The sequence below is a fragment of the Trachemys scripta genome, chromosome 3 (genome assembly GCF_013100865.1).
Source record: "Trachemys scripta elegans isolate TJP31775 chromosome 3, CAS_Tse_1.0, whole genome shotgun sequence".
Taxonomy (NCBI): domain Eukaryota; kingdom Metazoa; phylum Chordata; order Testudines; family Emydidae; genus Trachemys; species Trachemys scripta.
Window position 1 is genome coordinate 39,118,915 of NC_048300.1, and position 27,688 is coordinate 39,146,602.

Genomic DNA, 27,688 nt, shown 5'->3' on the forward strand with positions numbered 1-27,688 from the left:
TCCTCTGAACCACACCTCATAACACAAGGTGAACTGAATGACCTTGTCAGGGATTTGGAACTACCCAAGAGTAAGGCAGAGCTGTTGGGCTCCAGACTACAGCAGTGGAATCTCCTGGCAGGTGATGTTAGGGTTTCCATGTTCTGTGACCGTCAAAAGGATCTTGTCCCATTCTTCTTCATGGAAGGTGATCTTGTAGCCTGCAACAACATCGATGGTGTGTGATGGCAGCCCTCAACATCGTTCACAATCCAGATGAGTGGAGACTGTTCATTGATTCATCAAAGACGAGTCTTAAAGCTGTTTTACTGCATAATGGCAATGTTTTGCCATCAATTCCAGTTGGTCATGCAGTCCATATTAAGGAAACCTATGACAACATGAAACAACTTTTGAGGTGCATAAACTATGACCAACATCAGTGGCAGCTTTGTGGCGATCTGAAGGTTGTTGCTCTCTTGCTTGGTCTGCAGACTGGATACACAAAGTACTGCTGTTTTCTCTGCGAATGGGATAATCGTGCAAGAGATTCCCACTACATCAAGAAAGATTGGCCACTCCGACAGTCATTGGAGCCTGGGAGGAAAAGTGTTCAGCATCCACCACTTGTTGAATCAAGGAAGATTTTGTTACCACCCTTAAACATCAAGCTGGGTCTGATGAAGAACTTTGTCAAGGCCATTGACAAAACACAAGCAGCTTTCCAGTACCTCCGTGGAAAATTTCCAAGGTTAAGTGAAGCTAAGATAAAGGAAGGTGTCTTTGTTGGTCCTCAGATTCGTGAACTTCTTCGAGATGATGCATTTGACCATGCTCTGCGTGGCAAGGAAAAGACAGCATGGAAAGCCTTCCAGTTAGTGGCAATAAATTTTCTCGGAAACAACAAGGCAGACAACTACAGGTTGTTGGTGGAAAACCTCCTCAAGGCATACAAAAGCCTTGGTTGCAACATGTCACTAAAGATACATTTTTCTCTCATCTAGATTTTTTTCCACTGAACTGCGGAGCAGTGAGGACGAGCATGGCGAGCGATTTCAACAGGACATTGCAACAATGGAGAAACACTATCGGGGCAAATGGAGCCCATCAATGCTTGCAGACTATTGCTGGACAGTGACAAGAGATGCTCCATTTAATGAATACAAGAGACAAGCCAAGAAGCGCCGAGTAGACACTGAATAGGACTAAACTATGTACATAATAGTTTTTTGCCTTTTGTTTCATAATAAATTTTATTTATATAACCCTTTTGCTGATTTTTAAAGTGTTACATAAACAGGACAGGTGAAATATTATCATGTAAAGCAACCATAAACACATGTAAAGACCTAGGTTTACAATTTATGATTAAAACTCTACTATCTACACAATATACACAGACATAAAATGTAAAAACTTAAATATCTTAGAAACAGTAGCCAATCAGTTGTTTTAATGGTTATATTTGAATTTAGCACATCAAAATACATAAAAGCAGACGACTTCTCAAAAATTGTAGACCAGTGTTATTGTACCCCTTTCAGGAGTCTGATTTGTCTTGCATAGCCCCAAGCTTCACTTCACTTAAAAACTACTTGCTTACAAAATCAGAAATGAAAATACAAAAATTGTCATAACACACTATTTGTGAAAAATAGCTTACTTTCTCATTTTATCATATGATTATAAAATAACTCAATTGGAATATAAATATTGTACTTACATTTCAGTGTACAGTATATAGAACAGTATAAACAAGTCATTGTCTGTATGAAATTTTAGTTTGTACTGACTTCACTAGTGCTTTTTATGTAGCCCACTGTAAAACCAGGCAAATATCTAGATGAGTTTATGTTCCCCCTGGAAGACCTTTGCATACCCCTAGGCGTACTTATACCCCAGATGAAAACCACCGCTCTACAGCGTCCTAAGGTAAACTATAAACATTTGTGCCCTGGAACAAATGTTTGTTCAATGTCCAGATGAGGATGCAAAAATGTTTTAGTTAACTCATAACTGACAAGCAATTAACATGAATTAAAAGACACCTGGCTTGTAACACCTTTTTTCAAATGAGACTTAAGTTTTTTGGGACAGAAACCATGTCTTTACCTCATGTTTGCACTACACAGTGGAGCCCAGATCCTATACAAACAATGGTTATGCAATCCAAGTGTTCTAAGATTTAATTTCCTTCTTGTCTCATCTGTGAAAGTGGAGTGTATATTTGTTAAACTTAATTCAAACTAATCTGCAAATTACTCCAGACATCATTAACACTTGGATGGAGGAAAAGAAAAGTCTGTCAGTTGACAACCAGCCCTTCATTAAATGCAGTGAAGATAATGATTTCTCTTTATTGAGGAAGGCCTTTATAATTATTTGTACGCTGCATTCATTGCATTAGACAGAATGTGAAGAAAACATGATCTTTCCTGGCCTTTATGATCAGTAAAATGTGCTGCATTATACTATACCAGGAGCTAGCATATTAACAAGGCAAAGCACTTAAACATTTCTAAATGAATGAGCCTATGATTTTGAGAATACTGATGACTAACACTGGCAGCTTAAAGGCAAAAGTAAATTGCTAGAGTCCGAACAGCTATTTGAACAGCTGCTTCCAAGCCACAGAAAATTAGTTCTAAAATGTGGAAATCATTCAACATCAGCATTTGAACAGGCTAAGAAGGGTCATTAGAAAATTATCTGACATGATACAAAATAGTTCATGACAACCAGTGGCATGCAAAGAGAACATGGGAGGCATGCAGCGCACACCCAGATTTGACAAATGAAAGTATTTGCAGGGAAGGGTTGTGCTAGCAGTGCTGCATGCCACACAGTGACAGTAAGGGATTCAAGATCTGACTTTATCCTGTCAGCACCAGGAGGCTTGGGACAAGCTGTCGGAGAAAGCAACTAGGGAGGCAGGAACAGGAGCTGAATTAGCAGTTGGAGCTAAGCAGCAATGAACAGAATCTATGGGATGCCATTTAGAGGCAGCACTGACAGCCTCCCCATTTCACATTCTTTACTGTGTAATGTGTAACTGCCACCTAGTGATCCTTTGGTCATTACCAGTCATTCTGCAACAGCAATGCAAAGAATGTGCCACTGCAACTTTATGTAGTGGATCCTTATCTAGCTGACTGGAAGAAAAGGGGTTGTTGCCACTTTATGGGCTCCCCCTGCAACTAGTAGCAAAGCAGAGGTGGAGTAAGGCGGGGGGGGGGCGGGGAGTTTACCTGTATGGAGCAGAGAGGAGAAGAAAACACATGGACCAGGTGCGTGTCTGGGGAGAATGCCTACTGCCCTTCAAACTGACAGGAAGATAGGGTGGGCATTTATACCCCTGTGCAGTCCTGGAGAAGCAAGGGTGGACCACCAGACCCTCATCAATCACTGAGCAGCTGCCACTGATAGGTGGCTGAGGAGCCTACCAGAGTTACACGCACCACAGGGCAGCACCATGCGGTGCCTGGGGTCAGGAGCCTCAGGATGACCAGTAGGGTCCCAGTGAGAACAAGCTGAAATCACCTCAGGATCACAACAGTTCTCTCTTCCTCATCCCACCCACAAATCCATACGTGGGAGTATGTGCGGTAGACAGGGGGGCAGGAGAAAGGGAAACCCGGAGCAGGAAGGGCAAATGGCTCCTTGCAGCGGCAGAGATCTGATCAGGCTCCCCATACCACAGGACCGTGAGTGGGTCCCAGTGGGTGGCAGGCTGGGTTCCTCATATCACAGAGCAGTGAGTGGGAGGGTCATTAGGGACAAGTCAGTCACATCTGGACGTTAGTATGGAAACACCCGGGTGAGTGGCGCAATATGGCTGGCTACGCTTTTCCCGCCACTGAGCTGTGTGGCCCCTTCTGAGGGGAGGGGAAGGAGAAGAGGATAGCTGACTGGGCCCTCCACACCACAACAGAGCTGAAAGGGGCAGGAAGGAGAACCAAGGAGATACAGGGATATTCCCAGAGTTTGGAATTTCTTATCTGGGATTCCCCAAGTCTTAGAGTCCACACATTAAAGGGTAGACAAGCAACCCTGTGGGCACTCTGCAAGCTACACAGGGATGCGGGACCAGGGGGCTGGCAGCCACCAGCAGAGTGTGGGTCTCCCCAGCAGGCAGAATGTTACAGATCAGACACCTTACATCCAACTCAGAGAAGGAATTTAGTGTCAGGGACAAAGGCCATTGAGAGAACTCCCCCTGAGAGGATAGGGTATGCTATATACTGAGGTAACTGACACTGGGGAAACTGACGCATAGCTTAGGATGAGTGTGGCCAAGACCCCAGCCAAAACGGGGCGGGAGGGCGCAAAATTGGGGGAATTGAGGCACAATTCAGGGTGGCTGAAGGCAAGCTCCCTGCAGATAGTGAGAACCAAAATTGGGGAAATGCAGGCATAATTCAGGGTGGCTGCCAATGGAAACTGGGGAACCAAGTTTGGGGAAATTGAGGTATGACCCAGGGCAGCTGTGGCAAAGACGTCATTGGAAATTGGGGAAATAGGTGCAGACCCGTGTTGCTGCAGCTAAGACCCCTGCCAAAATGGGGAAAGCTGAGACACAGCATCCAAGGTACGTGCAGCACCTAGAAGGCTGCGGTCTATGGCAGGGGCACAACCCTTGATAGTGGGGGGGCACTTCAGTCAAGAGACCCTGACTCACAGCACACACTGAGGCAGGACAGAGAAAAGAAGTTGTGCATTAGTCCAAAAGTGGGGAGATGGTTTCCTCATAAACATGCAGCCCAGGGATAGAGACAACCCCCCAAAAAGCATGTCATAGCAAGGGAGAGGGAGGTATAAGTCCCTTCCCCACCTGATGTGGCATAACTGGGCAACATACAACATTTTACTTAAGACCTGCTTTGCATGTGGTAGGCCACCTGGATGCAATTTTTGTTTGCAGCAAGAGTGGATTCAAAAGAAAATACAAGCCTGTTGACTTCATTGCACACTGGCTGGTAGGTTAGGAGTACTGCCAGCAAGTGAAATACAGAAAGCTCACTCACCGACACTAGCCCTGCTTGTCTGGAGACAAGTTAGAGACAGGCAAGTAGGTATTCTATTAGGGAGTCTAGTCCCTGACAGGATCATGGCACCCAGGATTTCTTTGTATGCACTACAAGCGTAGCCATTTTCAATTTCACTCCCCAGGTGATGCCCCCGGGATGGGTGTTTTACACTTGGCAGCCTTCTCAGTCATGGCCAGCCTCAATTTATTCAGGGAAAATTAAGAGAGAGAGACTATCACGTGTTGGACAATCTCTTAGTCCCTCCAATAGGGTTTCCGTGAAGGGAAGGATGAGGCGCCAGAGGCAGACCTGAAAGTTGAGCTCTGCTCAGTGGATCTGGGAAGGGATGGAAGCATAACCCAGTGGGAGCTCTTTCCCGTCCTCATGATGGTGACTACCTAAGAGAATCAAGTCAGGGTGAGAGAGGCGATTCAGGCAGAGGTCCATATTGGTACTGGTCAGTTCTTCAAGTCACTCAAAGTATGATGGGGGTGGAATTTCAGAGCAGGTGCAGGGAACCAGCGAGGAGCCTATTTGAGTGGTGCAGCGATACCTCAGGAAGCCTGGTTCTTTATTGACTATTCTGTCTTAATGCAAAGCAAATAGCACCTTGAATATTCAGATGTATATTCAGATGGGGCGGGGAATTTACTCTGCTTCACTATCACGGTTAATAAGGGGGTCGTCAAAGAAGGTTTACTGTAATGGAAATTGGTGCTAATCAGAAACAGAACCTGAGATTCTGATCTGAGGTGGGGTTCAACCGTATCAATTCAAGTGCCAATACTGCCCCAGCATAACTAAGTTGAAGCAGAGCACATGAACAGTAGCAATTTCTAAAATATTATCTGTTTACTCTATTTTTTTATTCTAAAAAAGAAATGCAATTAGACTATTTTACGGATTGGTCATTTGCCAAAAATTAGGTTTTGGATCATATTCATCTTACATTAAAAACAGAAGTGATATTAGAAGTAGCTGACTAAACTCTTCTTCTACAGTACCAGTTAATCATCATAACTGTAGAAGTAATTTTAAGTTTCATTATAGGGAAATCTGTTATCTGCAACATCTTTTGCATGTGACATGAAAGATGCTGACTGTTTAAAAGGCTTGCAAAGGCATCAAAAAGATTTCAAACAAATAACTTTCCCAGAATGCATTACACAATGATCAAGAACCAACTGCCTTGAAAAGTAACAACAAAGAACATATTTGTACAATTAAATTAAATCATAAACACTTGAAAATAATGGCTGACAATATAATGAAAGGGTTTAACCCTGCAATACAGACACATAGCTTCAATAATCCAATTAAAGAACACACAAAAATTGCAAAATAATCATGAGGAGTTACAAAGGCACTTTCTGTGTACAGCTTAACATGTATAAGTAGAATGAGAACAAAATTGTTCTAAATTAGTTCTGAATTATAAAGGCCAAATGCTGTCATAGCGCAAGTCCATCATGAACAGCTAAAGGCAGAGTTCAGTCTCCAAAAAAGGAGTTTTGGAAACACCAGTTTAGCTTGAAAACAAGAACAGTTTTGCTGCACTCACCATATTTCCTGAGACCTATTTTATCATGTCTGTTTATATCAACTTTCAGCTCAATTGAAGATATTAGGGCAAGATGATAGGCCCTTCTAAACAATTAAACCCATACATATTTTTGAGTTCTTCCTTCAGCAAAAAAGGATCCTGTACATATCTTTATGTTACATAATAATATGTACTGCCAGATTGTTGTGTATGCATGTTGCAAGGAAGCAAACTGACAATTTCCTTTTGTCATTTTATCTATAGTTCTGAAGATGTCCCTCTACGGTCTATAAAAAGAAAGCAGCAAACATTGTCAATGCACATTAGACTCAGCGTCATCATCTGCAAGAACAGCACTTATAGGGAAGCCAAAATCCATTTACCTGCAAATGTAGCTGCTTAAACATAAAAAAAAAAAAAAAAAAACTTTTGAGATTCTACAATATCACAACTGACAAATCTAACGCTCCAAAAGTCTGAAGACAGAGAGACCAAGCTATGACTTAAATGAGAATGGCTTCCTTTGATTGGTAAGCTCACTACAGATGTATAAATAGGGGGCAAAAATTTCTAACACACAAGGAAAACCTAAATTATTTAAATAATTAGAAAATTAAAAGCCTGTTAAACCTGAAGCTGACCTAACTGGAACTAAAAAAGCATTTACAATTTGTATATAGGACTGCACATGAATTGCCATTTTATACTGAAGTCATGATAAAGATCTCTCACAGATAACCAGAAAAAAAAAAAAAATCACAACTTGAGAGACACTTCTGGATAATTATATCAACAGGTTTCTGCCTATTATCTATGCTTATAATTTTATGAACAGCCTCAGGAAAAGTTTTAATTTACCAAAAAAAAAAAATTAAAATCAGCTTTTGGTAAGAAAGAGTGAGAAGAAATAAAGAAAATATTGCACCAAAAATTTAATTTTGCAAATTTTCCAGTGGAAACAGACATCTCACCACTAGCAGTAGTACCTGAAAACTGCTAAACAGTGGAGCAAAAGTTTTAACAACTGTTAATATTAAATTGACAATATGAAAGATTTGTCATGAAGGACTATACCGGTTCCATACAGTCTAATCTGGTACCCATTCCTGGAGCCATATACTAAGGCCTTGTCTACAAAACAGAGTTTTGTTAGCAAAAGGCAGCTGTGGCGGCGAAAAAGTGGAGGTGTACACACTGCAATGTCACTTTTGGTGACAAAACTGCCCTGTTTTGGTGATAAAATAAAACCACTTCTGTACTTTAATATACAATCTTTTCTCCTTGTACTTTAATATACAATCACTACAGACACCCTGTAGATGTGCACATCTCTGTACCTATAAACACTATGCTTGTAAATTGTGGATCTAGCCAGATGGTTAAACAGCCACCAGGAAAGAATAAAAACAGTCCTTCGTGCCACCCTAAGGGCTTTTTTCCTAACAGTTTTCAGAGTGCAGCATTCAATAATGTTTTATGGCCAGAATTCAAACAGGAAAATGAAGGACTAAAACCTTAACCAATGCTGACTAGGTATGAAGCCTCCTCCGATCTATGCCTGTCCCCCCAGCTATCACCCCAAATGTTTAATAAGCAGCAACACTTCTGGTCTGGATAAGGAGTTCTGTTCAATCCTCCTCAACCACAAGCACTATGGCCACCATGAGATGTTTTGAGGATGGGGAACAGCAGGTTGAAAAGCAGGGAAGAAAATATGGAAGATTATTAGAAAATGACAGGCATGCCTAGGATGTCACTCCAGGAAGAAGAAGGGGCGGGAAAGATACACGGGGTGTAATTCTGGCTCCATTGACGTCAATGAGAGTTTTGCCATTAACCTCAACATGGACAAAATTTTACCCACAAACTTTGATATTGACATTTAAACAGAAGTTGGTGGTATTTTTCTCAGTCTCATACTTAAAAACTGCCAAAGTTTAAGGAAAAATGAAAATTTGACTTTCCAGCATTCAACGTCTCAGTCAGAGTGCCTGGATCATATACAAAACTGGCATGAAATTTAGTTCTCCTCCTATTCTGAATTTATGGTAAAATTTCAAGGGGGAAAAAACACCTCATTTAAACCTGCTCTCTTTCTTCATAGCTGGGCTTCTTCCCCCCCAGTTATGCTAGTTTTACTATTCTCACAAGGCAAAATGTCGTGCATACACATGCTGCAGCTGTTTCTGGGCAATACTGTCCCACAAGTTTCCCTTCTGCTGCAACTCATTATCTGTAATTTACTTTTGCCTAGAAGCCCCATTTAAAATCAGAGTATCCATTATCTACAAGCACTGTACCTACCCATAGGAAGAGAGTTCTTGGTGCTTTCATAACTGCACAACTCTGAAAACGTTACTAGGTATACACCAATTTAAAAAAAACAAAACACAAACAGTGCTACACAGCTCATTTTTTTTTTCCGATCGAGATGTTTCACTACTTAAGTATCTGACAGTTGAAACCTATCACAAAAAGTTTCCACCAACCATTCCTCGGGGTTTTTCTTTTTCAAAAAACACAAATTCAATCTTGATTTCATCATCACAACTTAAGTCACACACACACACACACACACACACAGAAACGTTCTAAATGCTGCTGAAAACTCACTTCATTTGATGTAAAGTTAACCTCTACTAGCATCCTTGCCCTTGCAAAAAAGAAAGTCAGCATCTGTTTAAACATTGCCCTACTATGCATGCAACTGGCAGATTATCTCAATAGTAGAACGATGTAAATTTGCTAGAATGCTTCAGGTGAACCATTATTTTCGGGATTTAACAATATGCACAGGTGTAACTGAGACTAAATCAGAAGAATCTGCAATAAATTCAGATTAGAATGCTGAGTTCATACAGCAAATGAAAGGATTTTGCTCTATGTGAGTTTGCACCAAAGTTACCCTGGTAACATCACTTTACAGATACCAGCAGAAATGCTATTTGGGTCTACATAAAATCAGGGTGGTAGATTGTAAATATGCGTATTACCTTTCAGATTGGTTAGCATCTCCATTGTTCCATAAACCCCCTCACCTAGCGTTTCAGTGGCCCTGTTTCAGAAGAACAATTACAGTCTGACCTATATCTTAGAAACAAGCTCCTACCTACCCCTGGTACTGCCTCTCTATGTCCAAATTCATATTTTTCCCCAAAGCACCCACTAATAAATGCCCCAATTACAGTTCTGAGACGTATTCAGGTTGCCTAAAGAGAATATTTTGTTGTTAATTTGGCAACAAAAAGAGGTGCAAAATAAGTAAGTAGAAACAAACATGTGACATTAATACTATGTAAAGCATTGCTAGACTGGTACTTAACCTCAGTGACAAAGCAGAGCTTAAAGTACAACTCTATTCTGAAAACGGAGTAAGTAAAAATTGCATCTTAACTGAACCTTTATGGTTCTGATTAGGAATTCAGAACCATATCTACTTACTTGAGTGACAATACTAACTTTTTACCCATTAGCCCTGCAGAGCTAAGCTTCAATGAGTCGATTTCTATTCCTTTTTATGCACCACAGAGTTTTTACTTAGTTCCACTTGTGCAAACCTACTGAAGATAATTTGGAGTTACTGAGGGCTATATCTGGACTTTATTACTGGTGACAACGCACAAGATGGAAGGAGCCATGCTTGATTCTCAGAACTGAGTCTCATTTTTCAGGGGTGGAAGCAATAGAATTTTAAACTGAGCATTTTTTATACAGAACTCACTGAGACACAAAACATGGGACTCAATGATGCCAATTGTACAGGGTCATTTTGGTAGCAGAACCACACTTTAAGATCCTTTAAAAAAAATCACCCGTAACAGAAGAGTCTGGGTCATACCCACAGCTCCAATGTTGTCCAGGCTACATGCCCAGAAAGGTATGCAACATCAGAGCACTCCTTTCTTACAGCCTGATTCTGGCTGGATTCTAGCAAATGTTAATATAAATTAGCTTGTGGTATTAATTTATCACACCCTCCCCACCAGACCAAAATAGACATTTTCTTTATTATGTTTGATCATTAGACGACATTTCTGTCTGAATACTATGTTTCTAAATAAAGAAATAGCCAAGCAAAATTCCCTGGGGCTATATGACTCCTCTAATCTACACCATGTCCCATTTCTTCTCCTCTCCAAGCCTTGCACATATATCAGTGTAATACATTTGTTGGCTGAAGTCTCCAAAAAAGTTATTGAGTGTACCTCATTACAATGCAAATACAAGCAGGCATTGTGCAGACAACACAGCTCAAAATAAAAAAACGTACATCCCATAAGATAATAAATAATAGTTATTCGCATCCTGAACACATTTATGCTATCAATTTTTATATGAAAAGCAACACACTGCAGAATGAACTACTCGAGTGTAATGATTTTAAAATGTATTACATTACTACTACTAAATAACAATTTTGAACTGGGAAAAAAATTATATATTATATACAAAGACCCTTCCTCAGGTTTTAAATGAGGTAATTAATTAGTAATGGTTTCTAAGAAGACATCACATTTAGATCTGTGCAAATCCCAGTTTGGTTCTAAATGGTTTTATGAATTTTTCCATCAGAACTGCTTTGCATGGGAAAGGTTCAGGGCACATTTTAATCTCAAAGAGAAACCACTGGCCAAGTTTATTATTCTGCATGGTTTTTGGACTCTCACAAGAAATCATGCTGGTTCACACAAGTTTGTTGATAATATTCACATAAACAGGCTAGACCTCTTTGAGGCACAGTATTTGAGGGCCTGATGAGTTTACCGGAAGTTAGACAAAATGGCATTTAAAGACCACGATGTGAGACTATAACTACAGAACTCCTGTGATAGCAACCCCCCTAACACTAGTGGGATACCCACACCATATAATCATTGAATTCTGTGGCTGTGTTCCATGTCTGTTCACAAAGTGGACCCTTCTCTCCATGATACTAACACGGCTATTATGAGACTTGTACTTGACAAAGGACTGTTTTCTCAGGATAGACTTCACCTGAGTAGAGAGGGAAATAGACTTCTAGGATGGAGGCTGGCACAACTGATTAAGAGAGCTTTAAACTAGGAATTTGGGGGAGATGGTTGGGGGATGTCCAGGTAATCTCCACGCCGGATTTTAACATTGAGAGGGAACAAAACAAAGTAAGAAAGGATACAATCGTGGGTAGGAGAATTGACATAAGGAGGAAGGGTAGTGTAGATACCAGTCTAATAAGTGATACTGGCAGTAGAATGTCTGTGCCAAATCGGGTAAAGAATGTGAGCGAAGCCAAACAGCAAAAATTAAGATGTTTGTACACCAATGTGAGGAGACCAGGTAACAAAATAGAGGAACCAGAGTTACTGGTGCAGGAAGTGAAACCAGATATTATAGGGATAACAGAAACACGGTGGAACAGTAGTCATGGCTGGAATACAGGTATTGAAGGGTATGTGCTGTTTAGGAAAGACAGAAATAAAGGCAACGGTAATGAAGTAGCATTATATATCAATGATGAGGTAGACTGTAAAGAAATAAGAAGTGATGGAATGGATAAGACAGAGTCTGTCTGGGCAAAAATCACATTGGAGGGAAAAGAGCTACTAGAGCCTCCCCTGGGATAGTGCTTGGGGTGTGCTATAGACCACCGGGATCTGATTTGGATATGGATAGAGACCTCTTTAATATTTTTAATGAAGTAAATACTAATGGGAATTGTGTGATCATGGGAGACTAACTTCCCAGATATAGACTGGAGGACAAGTGCTAGTAATAATAATAGGGCTCAGATTTTCCTGGATGCGATAGCTGATGGATTCCTTCACCAAGTAGTTGCTGAACCAACAAGAGGGGATGCCATTTTAGATTTGGTTTTGGTGAGTAGTGAAGACCTCATAGAAGAAATAATTGTAGGAGACAACCTTGGTTCAAGCGATCATGAGCTAATTCAGTTCAAACTAAATGGAAGGATAAACAAAAATAGATCTGGGACTAGGGTTTTTAATTTCAAAAGGGCTAACTTTAAAAAATTAAGGAAATTAGTTAGGGAAGTGGATTGGACTGAAGAACTTGTGGATCAAAGTTGCAGAAACTGTCAGAAGCCTGCATCCCAAGAAAGGGAGAAAAATTCATAGGCAGGAGTTGTAGACCAAGCATCTCAAAGAGGTGATTAAGAAAAAGCAGAAAGCCTACAAGGAGTGGAAAATGGGAGGGATCAGCAAGGAAAGCTATCTAATTGAGGTCAGAACATGAAGGGGTAAAGTGAGAAAGGCCAAAAGCCATGTAGAGTTGGACCTTGCAAAGGGAATTAAAACCAATAGTAAAAGGTTCTATAGCCATATAAATAAGAAGAAAACAAAGAAAGAAGTGGGACCACTAAACACTGAGGATGGAGTGGAGGTTAAGGATAATCTATGCATGGCCCAAAATCCAAACAAATACTTTGCCTCAGTCTTTAATGAGGAGCTTAGGGATAATGTCAGGATGACAAATGAGAATGAGGATATGGAGGTAGATATTCCCACAGCTGAGGTAGAAGCCAACCTCAAACAGCTTAATGGAACGAAATTGGGCGGGCAGATAATCTTCATCCAAGAATATTAAAAGGAACTGGCACATGAAATTACCAGCCCATTAGCAATAATTTTTAATGAATCTGTAAACTTAGGGGTTGTACCATATGACTGGAGAATTGCTAACGCAGTTCCTATTTTTAAGAAAGGAAAAAAAAAAGTGATTCGGGTAACTACAGGCCTCTCAGTTTGACATCTGTAGTATGCAAGGTCTTCAAAAAACATTGAGGTCAATGGTAATTGGGACAAAATACAACATGGTTTTACAAAAGGTAGATCATGCAAACCAACCTGATCTCCTTCTTTGAGAAGGTAACATTTTTTAGATAAAGGAAACACAGTGGATCTAATTTACCTTGATTTCAGTAAGGCATTTGATATGGTTCCACATGGGGAATTATTAGCTAAATTGGAAAAAAGATGGGGATCAATATGAAAATTGAAAGGTGGATAAAGAACTGGTTAAAGGGGAAACTACAATGGGTCATACTGAAAGGTGAACTGTCAGGCTGGAAGGAGGTTACTAGTGGAGTTCCTCAGGGATCGGTTTTGGGACCAGTCTTATTTAATCTTTTTATTACTGACCTTGGCACAAAAAGTGAGAGTGTGCTAATAAAGTTTGCGGATGACACGAAGCTGGGAGGTATTGCCAATACAGAGAAGGACTGGGATATCATATAGGGAGATCTGGATGACCTTGTAAACTGGAGTAATAGTAATAGGATGAAATTTTATAGTGAAAAGTGCAAGGTCATGCATTTAGGAATTAATAACAAGAATTTTTGTTCTAAGCTGGGGATGCATCAGTTAGAAGTAACAGAGGAGGAAAAGGACCTCGGAGTATTGGTTGATCACAGGATGACTATGAGCCGCCAATGTGCTATGGCCGTGAAAAAAGCCATAGCATTAGGCGAGGTATTTCGAGTAGAGATAAGGAGGTGTTAGTACCGTTATACAAGGCACTGGTGAGACTTCATCTGGAATACTGTGTGCAGTTCTGGTCTCCCATGTTTAAGAAGGATGAATTCAAACTGGAGCAAGTACAGAGAAGGGCTACTAGGATGATCCAAGGAATGGAAAGCCTGTCTTTCGAAAGACGACTCAACGAGCTTGCCTTGTTTAGCCTAACCAAAAGAAGGCCGGGGGGAGATATGATTGCTCTCTATACATATATCAGAGGGATAAATACTAGGGAGGGAGAGGAATTATTTAAGCTCAGTACCAATGTGGATACAGGAACAAATGGATATAAACTGGTCATCAGGAAGTTTACACTTGAAATTAGATGAAGGTTTCTAACCATCAGAGGCGTGAAGTTCTGGAACAGCCTTCCAAGGGGAGCAGTGGGGGCCAAAAGACATATCTGGCTTCAAGACTAAGCTTGATAAGTTTATGGAGGGGATGGTATGATGGGATAGCCTAATTTTGGCAATTAATTGAACTTTGACTATTAGTGGTACATATGCCCAATGACCTGTGATGGGATGTTAGATGGGATGGGATCTGAGTTACTACAGAGAATTCTTTCCTGGGTGTCTGGCTGGTGAGTCTTGCCCACATGCTCAGAGTTTAGCTGATCACCATATTTGGGGTCGGGAAGGAATTTTCCTCCAGGGCAGACTGGCAGAGGCCCTGGGGAGTTTTCGCCTTCCTCTGCAGCGTGGGGCATGGGTCACTTGCTGGAGGATTCTCTGCACCTTGAAGTCTTTAAACCATGATTTGAGGACTTCAATGGCTCAGACATAGGTTAGGAGTTTGTTGAGGGAGTGGGTAGGTGAGATTCTGCGTTGCGCAGGAGGTCAGAGTAGACGATCATATTGGTCCCTTCTGACATTAAAGTCTATGACTCTATGACCTTCCCAACTAGCTGTGCTAGATGGAGAGGATACACAACAGCATCATGATGAAATGCTTTACGGAGAGCTGGGTAAGTTAGATCAGGCTTTTTTTTTTTTTAAAGGAACTATGGAATTTTGTTTGTGTGTTGATATTTTTTTAAAGAAACTTAAGCATTTAGTTTTGGTTTTTACTGGCATAAGTTTTAGTTCTTCACTTTTTTCAAAAAAAATCACCAGCAAAAACAAAAAGCAAACATGCTCTTGAAGTTATTTTCTTTAAAAAGCCACCCTAGGAGTTTCTTTAAAAACTAAATGAAATTAAGAAAATAAACCAGTTTACTTAAATGATCCATCTTTCCCTGTAAAGTGCTGCAGAACGAATACTGTGCATTTGTTCAGGATAGCACCACCTCCTCTAAGGATCTCAAAGCAGTCTACGAACATAAATGAACTTAGCCTCACAACACTCCTGTGAGGGTCTATATTATTACCCATTTTTATCAAATGGTGAATGAAGCACAGTGACGTTAATACAAAGTCACCCAGAGTCTGTTCAATTTTCTGAGACAAGATCAGCTCACCAGTAGCAACTGGAAGCCTTTCCCTAGTCATCGTGAAAGGGTACGCCAACAATTGCTGCAAAACTTCAGCTTCCCAGTTATTGGTTGTGAAGAGAAACACAAACCATTTTTAAAAATCAGTGCAATCTCCCTAAGTCTGCAGGTATCTAGTTCCAGTGACCCAGATGCTGCTCATACCTTTGCTTAGCTGCTGCAGAGCAGCATGAAAAACACTGATCGGTTTCACAGCAGCAACAAAAACCTGATGACTTATAGCCAGGGCCGGTGCAAGGATATTTTGCGCTCTAGGCGAAACTTCCGCCTTGCATCCCCCCTCGCCCTCCGCCACCCTTCACCCCGGAGCATCGCTTATTATAAACTTCCAAAAATGAATACTGTATCATGTGGTATTGTTCATTAGAATTAATACAAGGGGGTCAGAAGAGATGATCACAACAGTCCCTTCTGGCCCGGGGGAACCTATGAGCAAGGAGGAGGCTGAGAATGCCCCCAGCTCGCAGGGTCTCTAAATGTTCCCAGGCTCCGAGTACTTCGCCCTCCGGGGGAGACCCAGGGGCAAGGAGGGCAGAGCCGGGCTCTCCCGGGGAGCAGGTGCGGATCTCCCTAGGGATCAGGGCCGGCTCTTGCATTGGCACAGTGCCACCAGCGGGGGGGGGGGTGTCGGTGTTTGGAAGCAGCACCTGCGCCAGCCCTTTCCCCCCCATCGCACTGCGGGGTTTACTTTCACTTTCCCTCGCCCCAGGAGGCAGATGCGCCCAGCCCCAGGCGCAGCCCATTGGAGGACAAAGCTCACCTGAGCTCAGGACTGCGTCCTGCCTCCCCCAACGGCTCCGTCCCTCAGCCGTGCTGGTCACCGCACCCGGCCAGCTGTCTCCTCCTTGCTCTGCCGCAGGCTCCCACTGACTGTTCTGCGCGGCGCCCCTCGCTGCGTGGGCGGTTTTGTTATGGAGGCCTTGCTCCCCGCTCTGCCCCGCTCAGCTGACTCCCGTGACGCCAGACACCGCTTTTTGGCGCCCCCAAATCTTGGCACCCTAGGCAGCTGCCTAGTGGTTACACCGGCCCTGCTCATAGCAATACCCACCCAGTCCCACTCCTTCTGGGATTGCTAGGACCACTGATATCACTAGCCACACTCCACCCCTAGCCTCCCTCTCTTGCACTCCCACCCCATTAGCTCATCACCTGCAACAAAACTATGCTGGCTTCCTGCCTCACATCTTCTCTTCACCCCAATTCCCCCTGCCCAGTACATCATTATTCAGTTTGGCCCACAGGCTAAACCCTCTGCTGCAGCAGCATTTTTATGTGGGGCTTATGCTCTACCTACAAAACAAAGGCAATTAATATTTTACACTTGGAACAAGATAATCATGAACATTGTCCTGAAGCACTAATGTTTTTAAACCTTCCTCCATAATAAATGTTTTTCTTTTAGAAAACAGCTAAACACATCCTGCATTTCTCAGAAACCAAGTGAAAATGGCTTCTGCTAACCCTCCTGATGGCTCAGCCAAAGAGGGTCCCAGGATAGATACCATGCGACTTTTTACACCAAATAAAGCTACAGCTTGAAATGCATCTGCATACAGCAGCTCCAGAACATTTGTGGTATGCAGATAAAGAATAAACAGTTTGCATCCAGTCTGGTTGAAAAGCTTGCAGACCAAAAAAATATCTGAGCAAACCATTGCCAGTTGGCAGGTTAAATTCAAATTAAGGCAGATTTTGAGCACAACTTAGGTTCAAGTCAGCTCTAATTTCTGTAGATTCATCAAAGCCTAAAATAATGTATTCCATTAAAAAGATATTAAAAAAGAATGAAGTTTATCATAAAGATGTTTTAAATTAAAAACATTTCACTGCCCTTAAGAAAAAAAAGTTTTGCTTGGTAAAGATGAGTCTCTTCAGCCTAAAGCAAATGCAATACTGCATTATTAATTTAATGTGCAGAAATTACCAAGATCCTATTTATGTAAGAAATACTATCAAGTCTAAACAAGCTCAATAAATGGCTTTATTACTCAGGGTTTTTAATGTGAAGAAAAAAAATAAGAGAACTCTACAAAGCTCTCAAGCAGATTTTTTACATTTGGAAAATGAAGGACTATTTCTCCACTCCTGCCCCCACTCACATATGGTATACCCTCACTCATACATTTGAAATTCAGTCCAGAAATTCTGGGAAACAAAGATATACAAGTTATAGTCCCTATCCTGCTGCAATCAGATCTGTGCACACACTTTCACAGATACGAATCCGATTGAAGGATTGGGGGCTACATTTGTGACATTTAAACCTTTTCTTAAACAAGTTACTAGTCACAGACACAAACTTTTTAAGATACAAATGATTTCTAAACCTTTAGAACATCACTGGAAACAAATCAATTTCCAAAACACAATCTACATTCTAACTGTGTTTATTACCACCTCAAAAGCTTAAATATTTAAAACAAAACAAAAATTCCTGTCGAGTTCTGTTTTATTGGGTTTACAAATTCTTTTTCTGAAATTCTAAATATGGATTAAATTAATATGGTGGGTTTTATTTAACTTGTGCACTAGATTCTAAAAACCAAGAGGACAGCTCTAGATATAGTAGTTGTTAGTAGATCGCTGCTGTGAAGTTGCCAACAGGAGCTCACAGCTCCCTTCTCTAGCTTTGTCTTGTAACTATAATTGCACTAAGGACTGGATTTTTTTATTTCTTATTCATACACTATTAGAATGTACTGTATTCTCTACTAAACCATAATTTTAAAGAGACATCTTTTGGATTTAAAAAAGAAATAAAAAAACCAGCAGTAGGAAGCACTAACTTTCCACTGGGTATCTCCCACCCTGTTCATGAAATACGAGTTGGGGGCGTGGGGAGAGAAACATATAAGTTGTACATTTGTATACCTGAAAGAAAGTTATTATTTAACTTTCTGAAACAAAAAAGACACAGACATCCAGTAAGTTTTACTACATTCAAATGAAAAGTTTAATCTTGCTGTTCTCATTTTTAAGCTTCTAATAGTATTCCCATTGCTCCCCTTTAAAAAGAAGGAATATACCAAAGGGTTTCATCAAAGCTTCAATCCGTATTCTTAAAGTGTTCTTTCTGGGATTCTTACAAATTAAATAGTAATAAATGGCAAAAAGACTTACCAACCAATATTACACCTATAAAATGGTCTTTTGCTCTAGAGAGAGCCCACACATACAAATTTAGCAAAGATCTCAGGATTATATTTTGTCTAGAAGTATTCTTTCACCATAAATGGGTCACACCAAATATATGCAAGAAATGTAAAATTCCAGCCATCTTTTTTTCTGTTCTACATGGTCATATCTCAATATCTATCATTTCTGGGAAGGAATTTAGTCAGCTGTAGCATGGATATTTCATGTTAGCCCAAGGTTTGTCTATTACACATAAAACCAAGAGGTAATTTAAGATACGTATTAGAATTATAATGCATGTGGTTAATTCTTGGTCTCTGTACCCAGCCTAGAAAACTGAATGGATTATATTAGAAACCACTGACCTTATCCATGCCATCAGTTTTTAAACAGAACTCTCAACTGAAATCAATGTGGTGTTCCAATTAACCATATGTTCATTGAAAGTTGACTTATACTCAACAAGAAATCTCTGCAGATCAGTGGAATCTTGGTACATGCCTACCAAAGGAGAAAATAAAGCTTTATCTCCCATCCTCAGTGGAAATGAAGGCAGATTAGGAAAATCTTAGCCCATCTGACTTAATCATCATTTTGTATGTTTGGGATTTTCAGTTTAGTAATACATGCATGTACTTGTACTGCTGTGCCGTTAATTAAAAGTACATATTTTAAACACACACATTTTAAAACAAATCCCATAGAAGTCAAATCTGCAGTGACCATGGAAAAAAATGAAGCCAGATAGAACTTGGGTGCAGTGCAGATCACCAACAAAGGAGAACATACCAGAATTCCTACTTGCTGCTTCAACAAACAGTAGCACAGCCCTAGAAAGTAGAACTGAGCAAAAAGACAAATCAGATCTGGTCTCCAAATGTCAGAGTAATTGGGGAACCAACCAATGAGTACGGAAGTCCAAAACATAGCTATATTTAGCATACAAATTCTACTGCAATAAGTAGGAAAGAAGAAAGACCCACTGTCTAGAAAAAGAGCTACTGCATCCAACTAATAAAGATGGATTGGTTTGGGGAGGCTTAGAAGGAACATTGTTACATTCACTGATGGCACGTAGCATAAGCAGCTATTACAACCAGCCAAAAAGAGAAAGATCTTAAATATAAAAAGAGGTGGAGGAGGAGAATAGAAAGGCTTCATGTTCCCAGACTTAGCTATAAACTCAGGCCTGAAATCTTTCTCCCCTTTCTCCTTTTGAAATACTGCTTTTGTAGCTGACTTGATTTCATACACATGCACCACTTCTGCTAGTAATGATTCCCTGCACTATCAGCAGCATCTGATAGCCTGTCTAGGAACGATACCTTTTATCAGAATGCCCACCTCAAGGTTTCTTAAAAGTGATCTATGAATCCAAAGTGAAAAACAGTAGCATTCACATGGTTACTGTGTGAGTGCTCAGAGTACTCTTCCCCTTAGTAAGCATCAGAAAATGCACTCTCAATTGGAATTCTATGATGCTTAAAAACAAAACAAACTAATAAAATTACAATGTGACACTACACTTTTTCCCTACACAATCTGTTACACAGAGTAACTAACGCAGAGATAATAAAACTGGATGAGTGGTAGAGTAATTTAACCTAGTTATCAACTGGTATTATGAATTATTAATATATAGCCAAATGCAAATAAATTAGAAGTCATAACTGAAGTTTTGAAAACCTAGCTGTTTATTTGGTGATTCTAATCTGCTCTTTCCTAAACAAACTTACCTTCAAAACCAGTATCCCTGCTGGCAACATTTCACATTAGATGAAATACATGGACCTTCAAACTCACCAGCACAGGGCCACCCGGAGGGGAGGGAGGGCAAGTGGGGCAATTTGCCCCAGGGACCCCCACGAGAATATAGTATTCCATAAATAAAAGTTGCAATGCTATAGAAGGGGCCCCCAAAATTGCTTTGTCCCAGGCCCCTTGAATCCTCTGGGTGACCCTGCACAGCATGCCACATGCTCTAAATTAAGCTCATTTTAACATTTTCTCTGAAGTATGTTAGGAGTAGGTACACAGGAAGTATGTCCTTCGCACCCTTGTAGGCATGATACTGCCCTTATCAAGAGAAAGGATTAGAAAGGACCACCTGATGCAAGTGGGAGGGGGAAAAAAAAAACCTTCAGTGCCTGCTCCAAGCCACACTAGGAAGAGAAACTGAATTGCTTTTGCATAACAAGGACTACCACTAGGGGTCTCACTATAGGTTACCAGCAATATAACTGGCAACAATATACATTTTAACAAATGCGATAGAAAATTGAGCGAGATTAGCGCAATAACAGATCTCTTAAAGGATTCTCTTACATACAACATGATATATAACCTCAATGAATTTTTTTTAATTATTATGTCTTTGAATCTAGGTCTTCCCAGAGAATTAAATCCAACACATAGTTATGCTCAAATCAAAAAGTATTGGGTTTGGGAGTAAGAAACTGACTTTAAGTAGAACAGTAATTCTCTGGAGTGTTCCAGACGTTAAGTACTCTTCTAAAGAAAATATAAAATAACCACACTTGGGGTTTTTTTAAAAACAGAAGTTTTACTTGCCGGCCATTCCTAACACTGTATATTTACTGCACAAAAGGTCACTTTTGCAACATACAGTCATTTTCTCAGTTGTTTGATATAATGAAGGATGGCTATTCCAGCCAATTAATTCCTATTTTAACAAGATGGACTACCTCAGGGTGTCAAAAAGCCACCAACTCTCTTCTTTACCAGTGTGACTGACACCTGCTGGTATCAATCAAGTTAACTTTTCTTTGTCAAACAATAATCCTGTTCTGTCCAGGTTTTCATTTTTAAGGAAGGTACAACTCATCAACCCCTGAGAATAGGATGGAGTGATTCCTCAAACAAAGGCCCAGCAAATGAGCTAAATCAGCAGTTCTCAAACTGTGGGTCGGGACCCCAAAGTGGGTCGCGACTCCATTTTAATGATCTCGCCGAGGCTGGCTTAGATTTGCTGGGGCTCGGGGCTGAAGCCCAAGCCCCACTGTCCAGGGCCAAAACCGAAGCCCGAGGGCAGCTGGGCTCAGGTTACAGGCCCCCTGGCTGGGGCGGAAAAAGCCCTTGGGCTTCAGCTTTGATCCCTTCTTCACCCAGGGTAGGGGGTCTCTGGCTTTGGCTCCCCCACCTGGGGCAGTGGGAATCAGATAAACTCAAGCTTCGATCCCCTCTCCCGGGGTTGTGTAGTAATTTTTGTTGTCAGAAGGGGGCAATGAAGTTTGAGAACCCCTGAGCTAAATTGAACTTAGTAGTAGTACCAACAATAAAATTGCTAGCACACCCACACACTCACTGCAGAGGCCTAGAAGGGGGAACATCAAAAATGTAGCAATTTCTGCCTCCATACACCTGCCCATATAGATGGTGAACAACCTTTGCTGTAGTTCTACTCATTTTCCACCATACCCAGCCCAGCCACAGCAGAATGATAACACACATTCTTCTAACAATACCTTCACTAAGAGAGAGTGCGCAGGGGGACAGTGACCATTTCAACAGATGGCGCTTCTCAAATCTAGCAGCTTCTTCCAGAGCATCTGCTAGTTTAGCACAGCCCAAGATGGCCTTTAGTGCAGCCAGGTACACCAGACCCTTGCTCTTCTAAACCAACAAAAGGCACATATCTTTGGTAATCAGCTATGTATACTAGGAAGGGGTGGCAGCAGGCAATTAAATATCAAGATTTTCCAGTCATCTTATATGGCATAGGGAATGGGGGAAGAAAGCACAAAAAAGGAGGAATTAGAGCAGCAAACATTTGGCAGCTAACTACAGTCTATAATGCTATCACCCATTTCTGCTATTTAGTGACAATATGTGGTAAGAGTACAGGTGTCCAGATTCCACACACATATTATGGCCCTTCATAAATCACTTTCTCATGAATTTCTCCAATTCTCACAAACTGTAATGGCTCTCCTTCCTTCTTGTTCCCCTGAAAGATATATTTGTGTTCATCTATTAGCTGTAACATGGCATTACTTATTCTTTTGGTTTGCTTTTCAAGGGACTGATTTAATCTTTTTGTCAAAATATTTCCAATCTTCCAGTGAAGAGTTCATTGACACTTCAGGGCACAGAGCACCATTCAAGAGCTAGAATTAATAAGAATGTGAGAATTCTTCATTTTATTTTTATAGGATACCATTTTGTCAAAGCCTCCTTTGTTGGCGGGATCTTGTTGAAGTGTTTTATACCATATTGTTATAACATGCTAAAGACATTTCTGTGTCATAAACAACCCAGTCCTGATTATACATCAGGCCCAACTGCAAGACAATTAAATCCAAAATGCTTTGAAGTTCTGGCAGAGAAGAAAAAAAGGACTTCAGTATTCTGTTCTATAAGGAAATCAATAATTGCCTCAACTGTGGAAGTTAATTTGTAATATATGGATTTTTTACTCATATTCAGTAATATACTCTCGTGTGTTACGTACAATGTTGTATTTATCCAGATCTCAACAATAATTTTTAAAATTACATATAAAAATGGGTTTCTTTGATCTGTTTATGCTCATGAAAGTTTCAACAAGAAAGCCAAAAGAAAACAGATGAGTAAAGTCTTTTCAACTTCAAGAGACATGTTAGAAAGTATTTCTGCCTGTGCTGGAGGGCACAATCTGTAATAACTTTTTGCCTTCCCGATAATAATGACAGGCCCCATTATTAACAGGACAACTTGCTCTGCAGCAAGCATGCTTGGCTGGTAGAACACACACACACACACACATACACATACACACACAGTCTAGCTAAAGTACTTTTACTCACAGAAATGTAAGTAAATTTCTATACTCTACTCCAAATTGAGTAAATGTATGGCCTTCCTGAGACAGAAAACTACTAATGTATACTGTTTTTATGTTAATTGGAAGTGTTCAAAATCTCAAACAATATACATATCATTGGGTTTGGATTACAAGCAAGTGCAACAAACAATCAATCTTAGTCACACACAAAAACAAAAAATACGCAGCATGACTCAAATGAAAAACAAGGTAGTTATATAAAGCATCATACTTCAAAGCTAAAAATTCTAAGAATGCCCTTTCCTCAACCAAAGCCTAGAAAACAGCTGTAGGTCACTATAAAAAAAAAAAAAAAAAAAAAAAATCAAAGACCAATTTACAGTGGATGTAAGTTCACATTATGTGTAATTAAAAAGTAGGCATGTTGAACTGTGTTCAGCCCTCATTAAATTTTAATAAAATCATAATCACTGTTTCCTGACCAAACAATGGTACAAATCAGGGGCCAAATCCTGCAACCCCTTATTCATGCAAGCAAGCCATATACATGCAAGTGAGGGCTATAGGACTATCCACTTGCATAAGGATTATTCATGAAAGTAAGATGCTGCAGAATCTGACTGCAGTAGAATTAATGCCTTACAAACACCAGTGTCCACATAGCAAAATGGCACTTTTAAAACCTCTTTCACATACATCTTATTTCCTGACATAAGAAAAAAAAAAGAATAGCTTTAGGCATGCTGAGGTGGGATGGCTAGCACTTCATGTGTTAACACAGTACTGATACTCTTTGAAATGCTGATCAACTTCACCACTGGGGTGAAGATGCTTATAAATATTAACTGTATTATATTTACATGCGTCACCCAGAGGCACAATTTTTCCTGTTAAAAATGGAAACAGAACCCTTATAATTTTCGTGATGTGTCACTTTTTGATCATAAGGCATACAATGACCATGAAAAGTATTCAAGAAGGAATAGAGTATACGGCAGAGAGCCAAATACGTAATAGCATACTGTTAATTATGGTTACCAGTTTGATTCAGGTAGATGCCCAAAATGCCAGAATAGACATTTCAAAAATCTAAAAGGTCATAATCACACTCAAACGCATTTAAATAAGTATTTTTTTTCTAGAAAACTGAGAAAGATTTTCTAATTATATGGATTTCACAGTAGGACTGTAAAATTGAACTAAAAATCTAATGTTTATAGGGAGAGACCTATCATAGCACAAAAGGTATGCAGGAGTTCTCCCTATCACAGCTTTTGTCATGTCAACTGCAGTGAAAAAGAACAAACTTTGTGTTTAGGTACTGCAAATGGACTTTTATATGGCATTATGAAAAAAAAAAGTTGAAAAATATTTATATATTATTATTTGCACTTTTCGACCCAGAAAGGTGTTCATAATATGTACTGTTGAAAAATGTTATTAAATAAACTATCCTGAGTCACCATATTTTTGAATAAAATCAAAGTATATTCTATAGCTAGAAACATACACAATACTTATTCTAAGATTTTCAGAATACCAACAACTTTAAAAAAAAAAAAACACACATTTGTGAAAATATTTTACCTTTTATTGTTACATGTAACTCCTAAGAGGAGTGTGCATGACTGTGAGAAATAAGGGAAAAAATCATATTTTGACACTTCTTTGTGTATATTCAGTGGACCAGATTCTCAATTTGCATAAATTGTTGTAGCTCAGTTGAGCTCAATGGAGCTATGACAGTTTATATCAGCTAAAGATCCCGCCAAGCATTTCTCCTCTAAGTCATCTAGGACCCAATCCTGCAAATGGACTTTACCCAGGCACAGGATCCTTCGGCACAGTGCTTATTGCAGGATTAGGATCTTGGTCAGTTTCCTCTGGGTGGGTCTTTCACACAGCAAAAAGAGAGGGGGGGAAATTAACATGAAAATGTTACTGTAAAACCACTAAAAAAATGGTAGAGGAAGAACAATGGGGCAAGCCTACCTGAAACTACTTTTAACTCCTTGCATCAAACTGACCAGATTTCAAGTTGGTGTCTCTTTAAAGAGGAGTGTATTCTCACACACATAACCAAAACCGAACATTGTCTTCTTTCAGTTGCTGACCTATCCACATTAATTTTACCATGATTGCAATATGAAAGATATATTTTACTCAATAAAACATTATTTCCTGAGAAACTTTCTAGTTCCCTTTATTTTGCAAGAAACACAACTAAACTGCTGGTCTCACGTGGGTCAAATTCAGGCATTTAGAATGTATGCAGTTAACCTAAAAATTGCTAACAGTGAAAGAGCTTCACAATACTTTCTGATCAAGAGTCCAATCAACGAGAGCACTGGAGGCTGTAACTCTCAGATTTTGCACACTGTTAGCCACTGTTCCCAAGGAGAGCTGTGTGTGATACAGAACCCGGTATAAGCATAGAACTGTTTATGAAAGGCAGATTCATTAAATTCAGGACTGAAAACATGGATTTGGGCATAATCTGGGGAGTGCTACCATAATGAGAGTGAGGTTCCCTTCCCCCCCCCCCCCGGTTTCTGAATGAAGCGGCTCCCCTTCACCCCCATGCTATTCCCTCACACTAAAACATGCCCCAGATGCCATCCGCCCCTGAGGAGCTCCCGTGAAGGCAGAGGCCAAAGCACCTGCCTGGATGTTGTGGTTGGCAAAGAAGCTGCTAAGAGGCGGCGACCCACGCGCGTGGAAGGCAACCCACACTCCAGCCTGACCACCACGCCGGCAGCTTTCGCTCCTTCCCATCCCCTCGCTGGCGCAGCTCCCCGTGCCCACAGCCCCCCACCCCGGCACAGGGCACCTGGCTTCCACCCAGCCAAAAACTAACCATCCTCCGCACCCGAAACTGGGGGGGGAGCCCCCACGTTTTATAGAGGCTGGTTCCTCCTGCGTGTTTCTGCCCGGCTAGGGTTTTAAGCGGATTCGTGACTGTGCAAGTGAGAACAGAGATCTCGGGAGGATCTTTGCTTGACAGCTGCTAAAGCAAAAAAAAAATAATAGTAACACCCTTCAACCCGCACCCGCATTCAGGCAGCACGTGGGACCTGAAGGAGACTCTTGCACTTGCTAAAGTCCACCCCGGGGGGAGGGAGGGGCTGTCACCCACAAGGGCAGCTTTACAGCCCCGCCGCTGTGTGGTGTGCAGGGTGCGTGCACTGGGGCGGGCCCCCCTCCCCGGACTTTCCCCAGGAGTTGGATGCTACAGGCTCCGCCACTTACCCAAACTGCCGGCGAAACCGTCCATTTTGTGTCGGGAGAAGCTGGGGTCCGGGACCCCGGCGAAGCCGCTGGCGCTAGTGGAGACGGTGGGGGAGGCAGGTTCATTCACCCGCAGAGCCGCGGCGGCGAGAGGCGGCGGCTGCTGCTCCGCGCCGGACTCATGAGCCGCACGCGCTGGCTCCCGGGGATCCCCCAGGCTCCGCGGCTGCTCCAGCGCCCGCTGCTGCTGCTCTCACTCGCCGCCGCTGCCGCCCGGGCTCAGTCACAGCTCCGCGACCCAGCACCGCCGCTGCAGCCCCAGCTCCTCCTGCTGCTGTCAGTCCCGCCCAATAGCGCCCAGTGCTTTCGTGCTTCCGACTCCGCCTCAGTTGGCAGCCAGGGCTTCCCCTGAAGGCTGAAGAGCCCGGCGGGAGGGGAGCAGGCCGACCTGCCCTCCCGAGCCTGGGTGAGGGGCTGCTGTGCCCTGCAGGGCGTGAGCCTCAGCTGCCCTCGCCGCCCGCGAGTGACTGGTGCAGGCCTCCCTCAGGGACCTGCCTGGCTCTGTCTAAGCAGCGCTGGTACAGCTCATTGCCCCTCGCCGTGTTTGTGCTAGAGCATTACACTGACTCTAGGCACTCACTTCCTTGTCTGCGGAGCCCTGCTGACTCGGCAGCACCTGTTTTCTGATTTGCACGGTGCCCTACCCAGGTGAGGTGCTCTTTGCAGAAACCTGGTGCTGAAGAGCTTATAACAAACAACGTTCTGACAAGGACCAGACAAAGGGGGAGCGGGGAGAAGGATGCCTCAGGAGACATCACCCCTTTTTATTCACTTTATTGCCTGAATCATTATTGATTATTGCTGCGGATATATGAGTTGCTATGTTTCAGCATAAGGTAGACATCTCATTGTGTCTGGTACTGGTGTCTTCATGTACCTCATCTCTATTCACAGCAGGCACTTCAATGAGTCTATGCAGAATGCTGATTC

At 41.5% G+C, this 27,688-nt stretch overlaps 1 protein-coding gene across 1 annotated transcript in view; it reads right to left on the bottom strand.

Moving 5' to 3' along the window:
- Positions 1-27,014, bottom strand: part of EML4 (EMAP like 4) — a 261,579-nt gene extending 234,565 nt beyond the window's left edge. The window contains exon 1 of the mRNA XM_034764478.1: positions 26,720-27,014. Coding sequence (XP_034620369.1) covers positions 26,720-26,744 — 25 coding nt within the window. The 5' untranslated portion in view covers positions 26,745-27,014. The remainder of the gene's footprint in view (positions 1-26,719) is intronic.
- Positions 27,015-27,688: the final 674 nt, after the last annotated feature.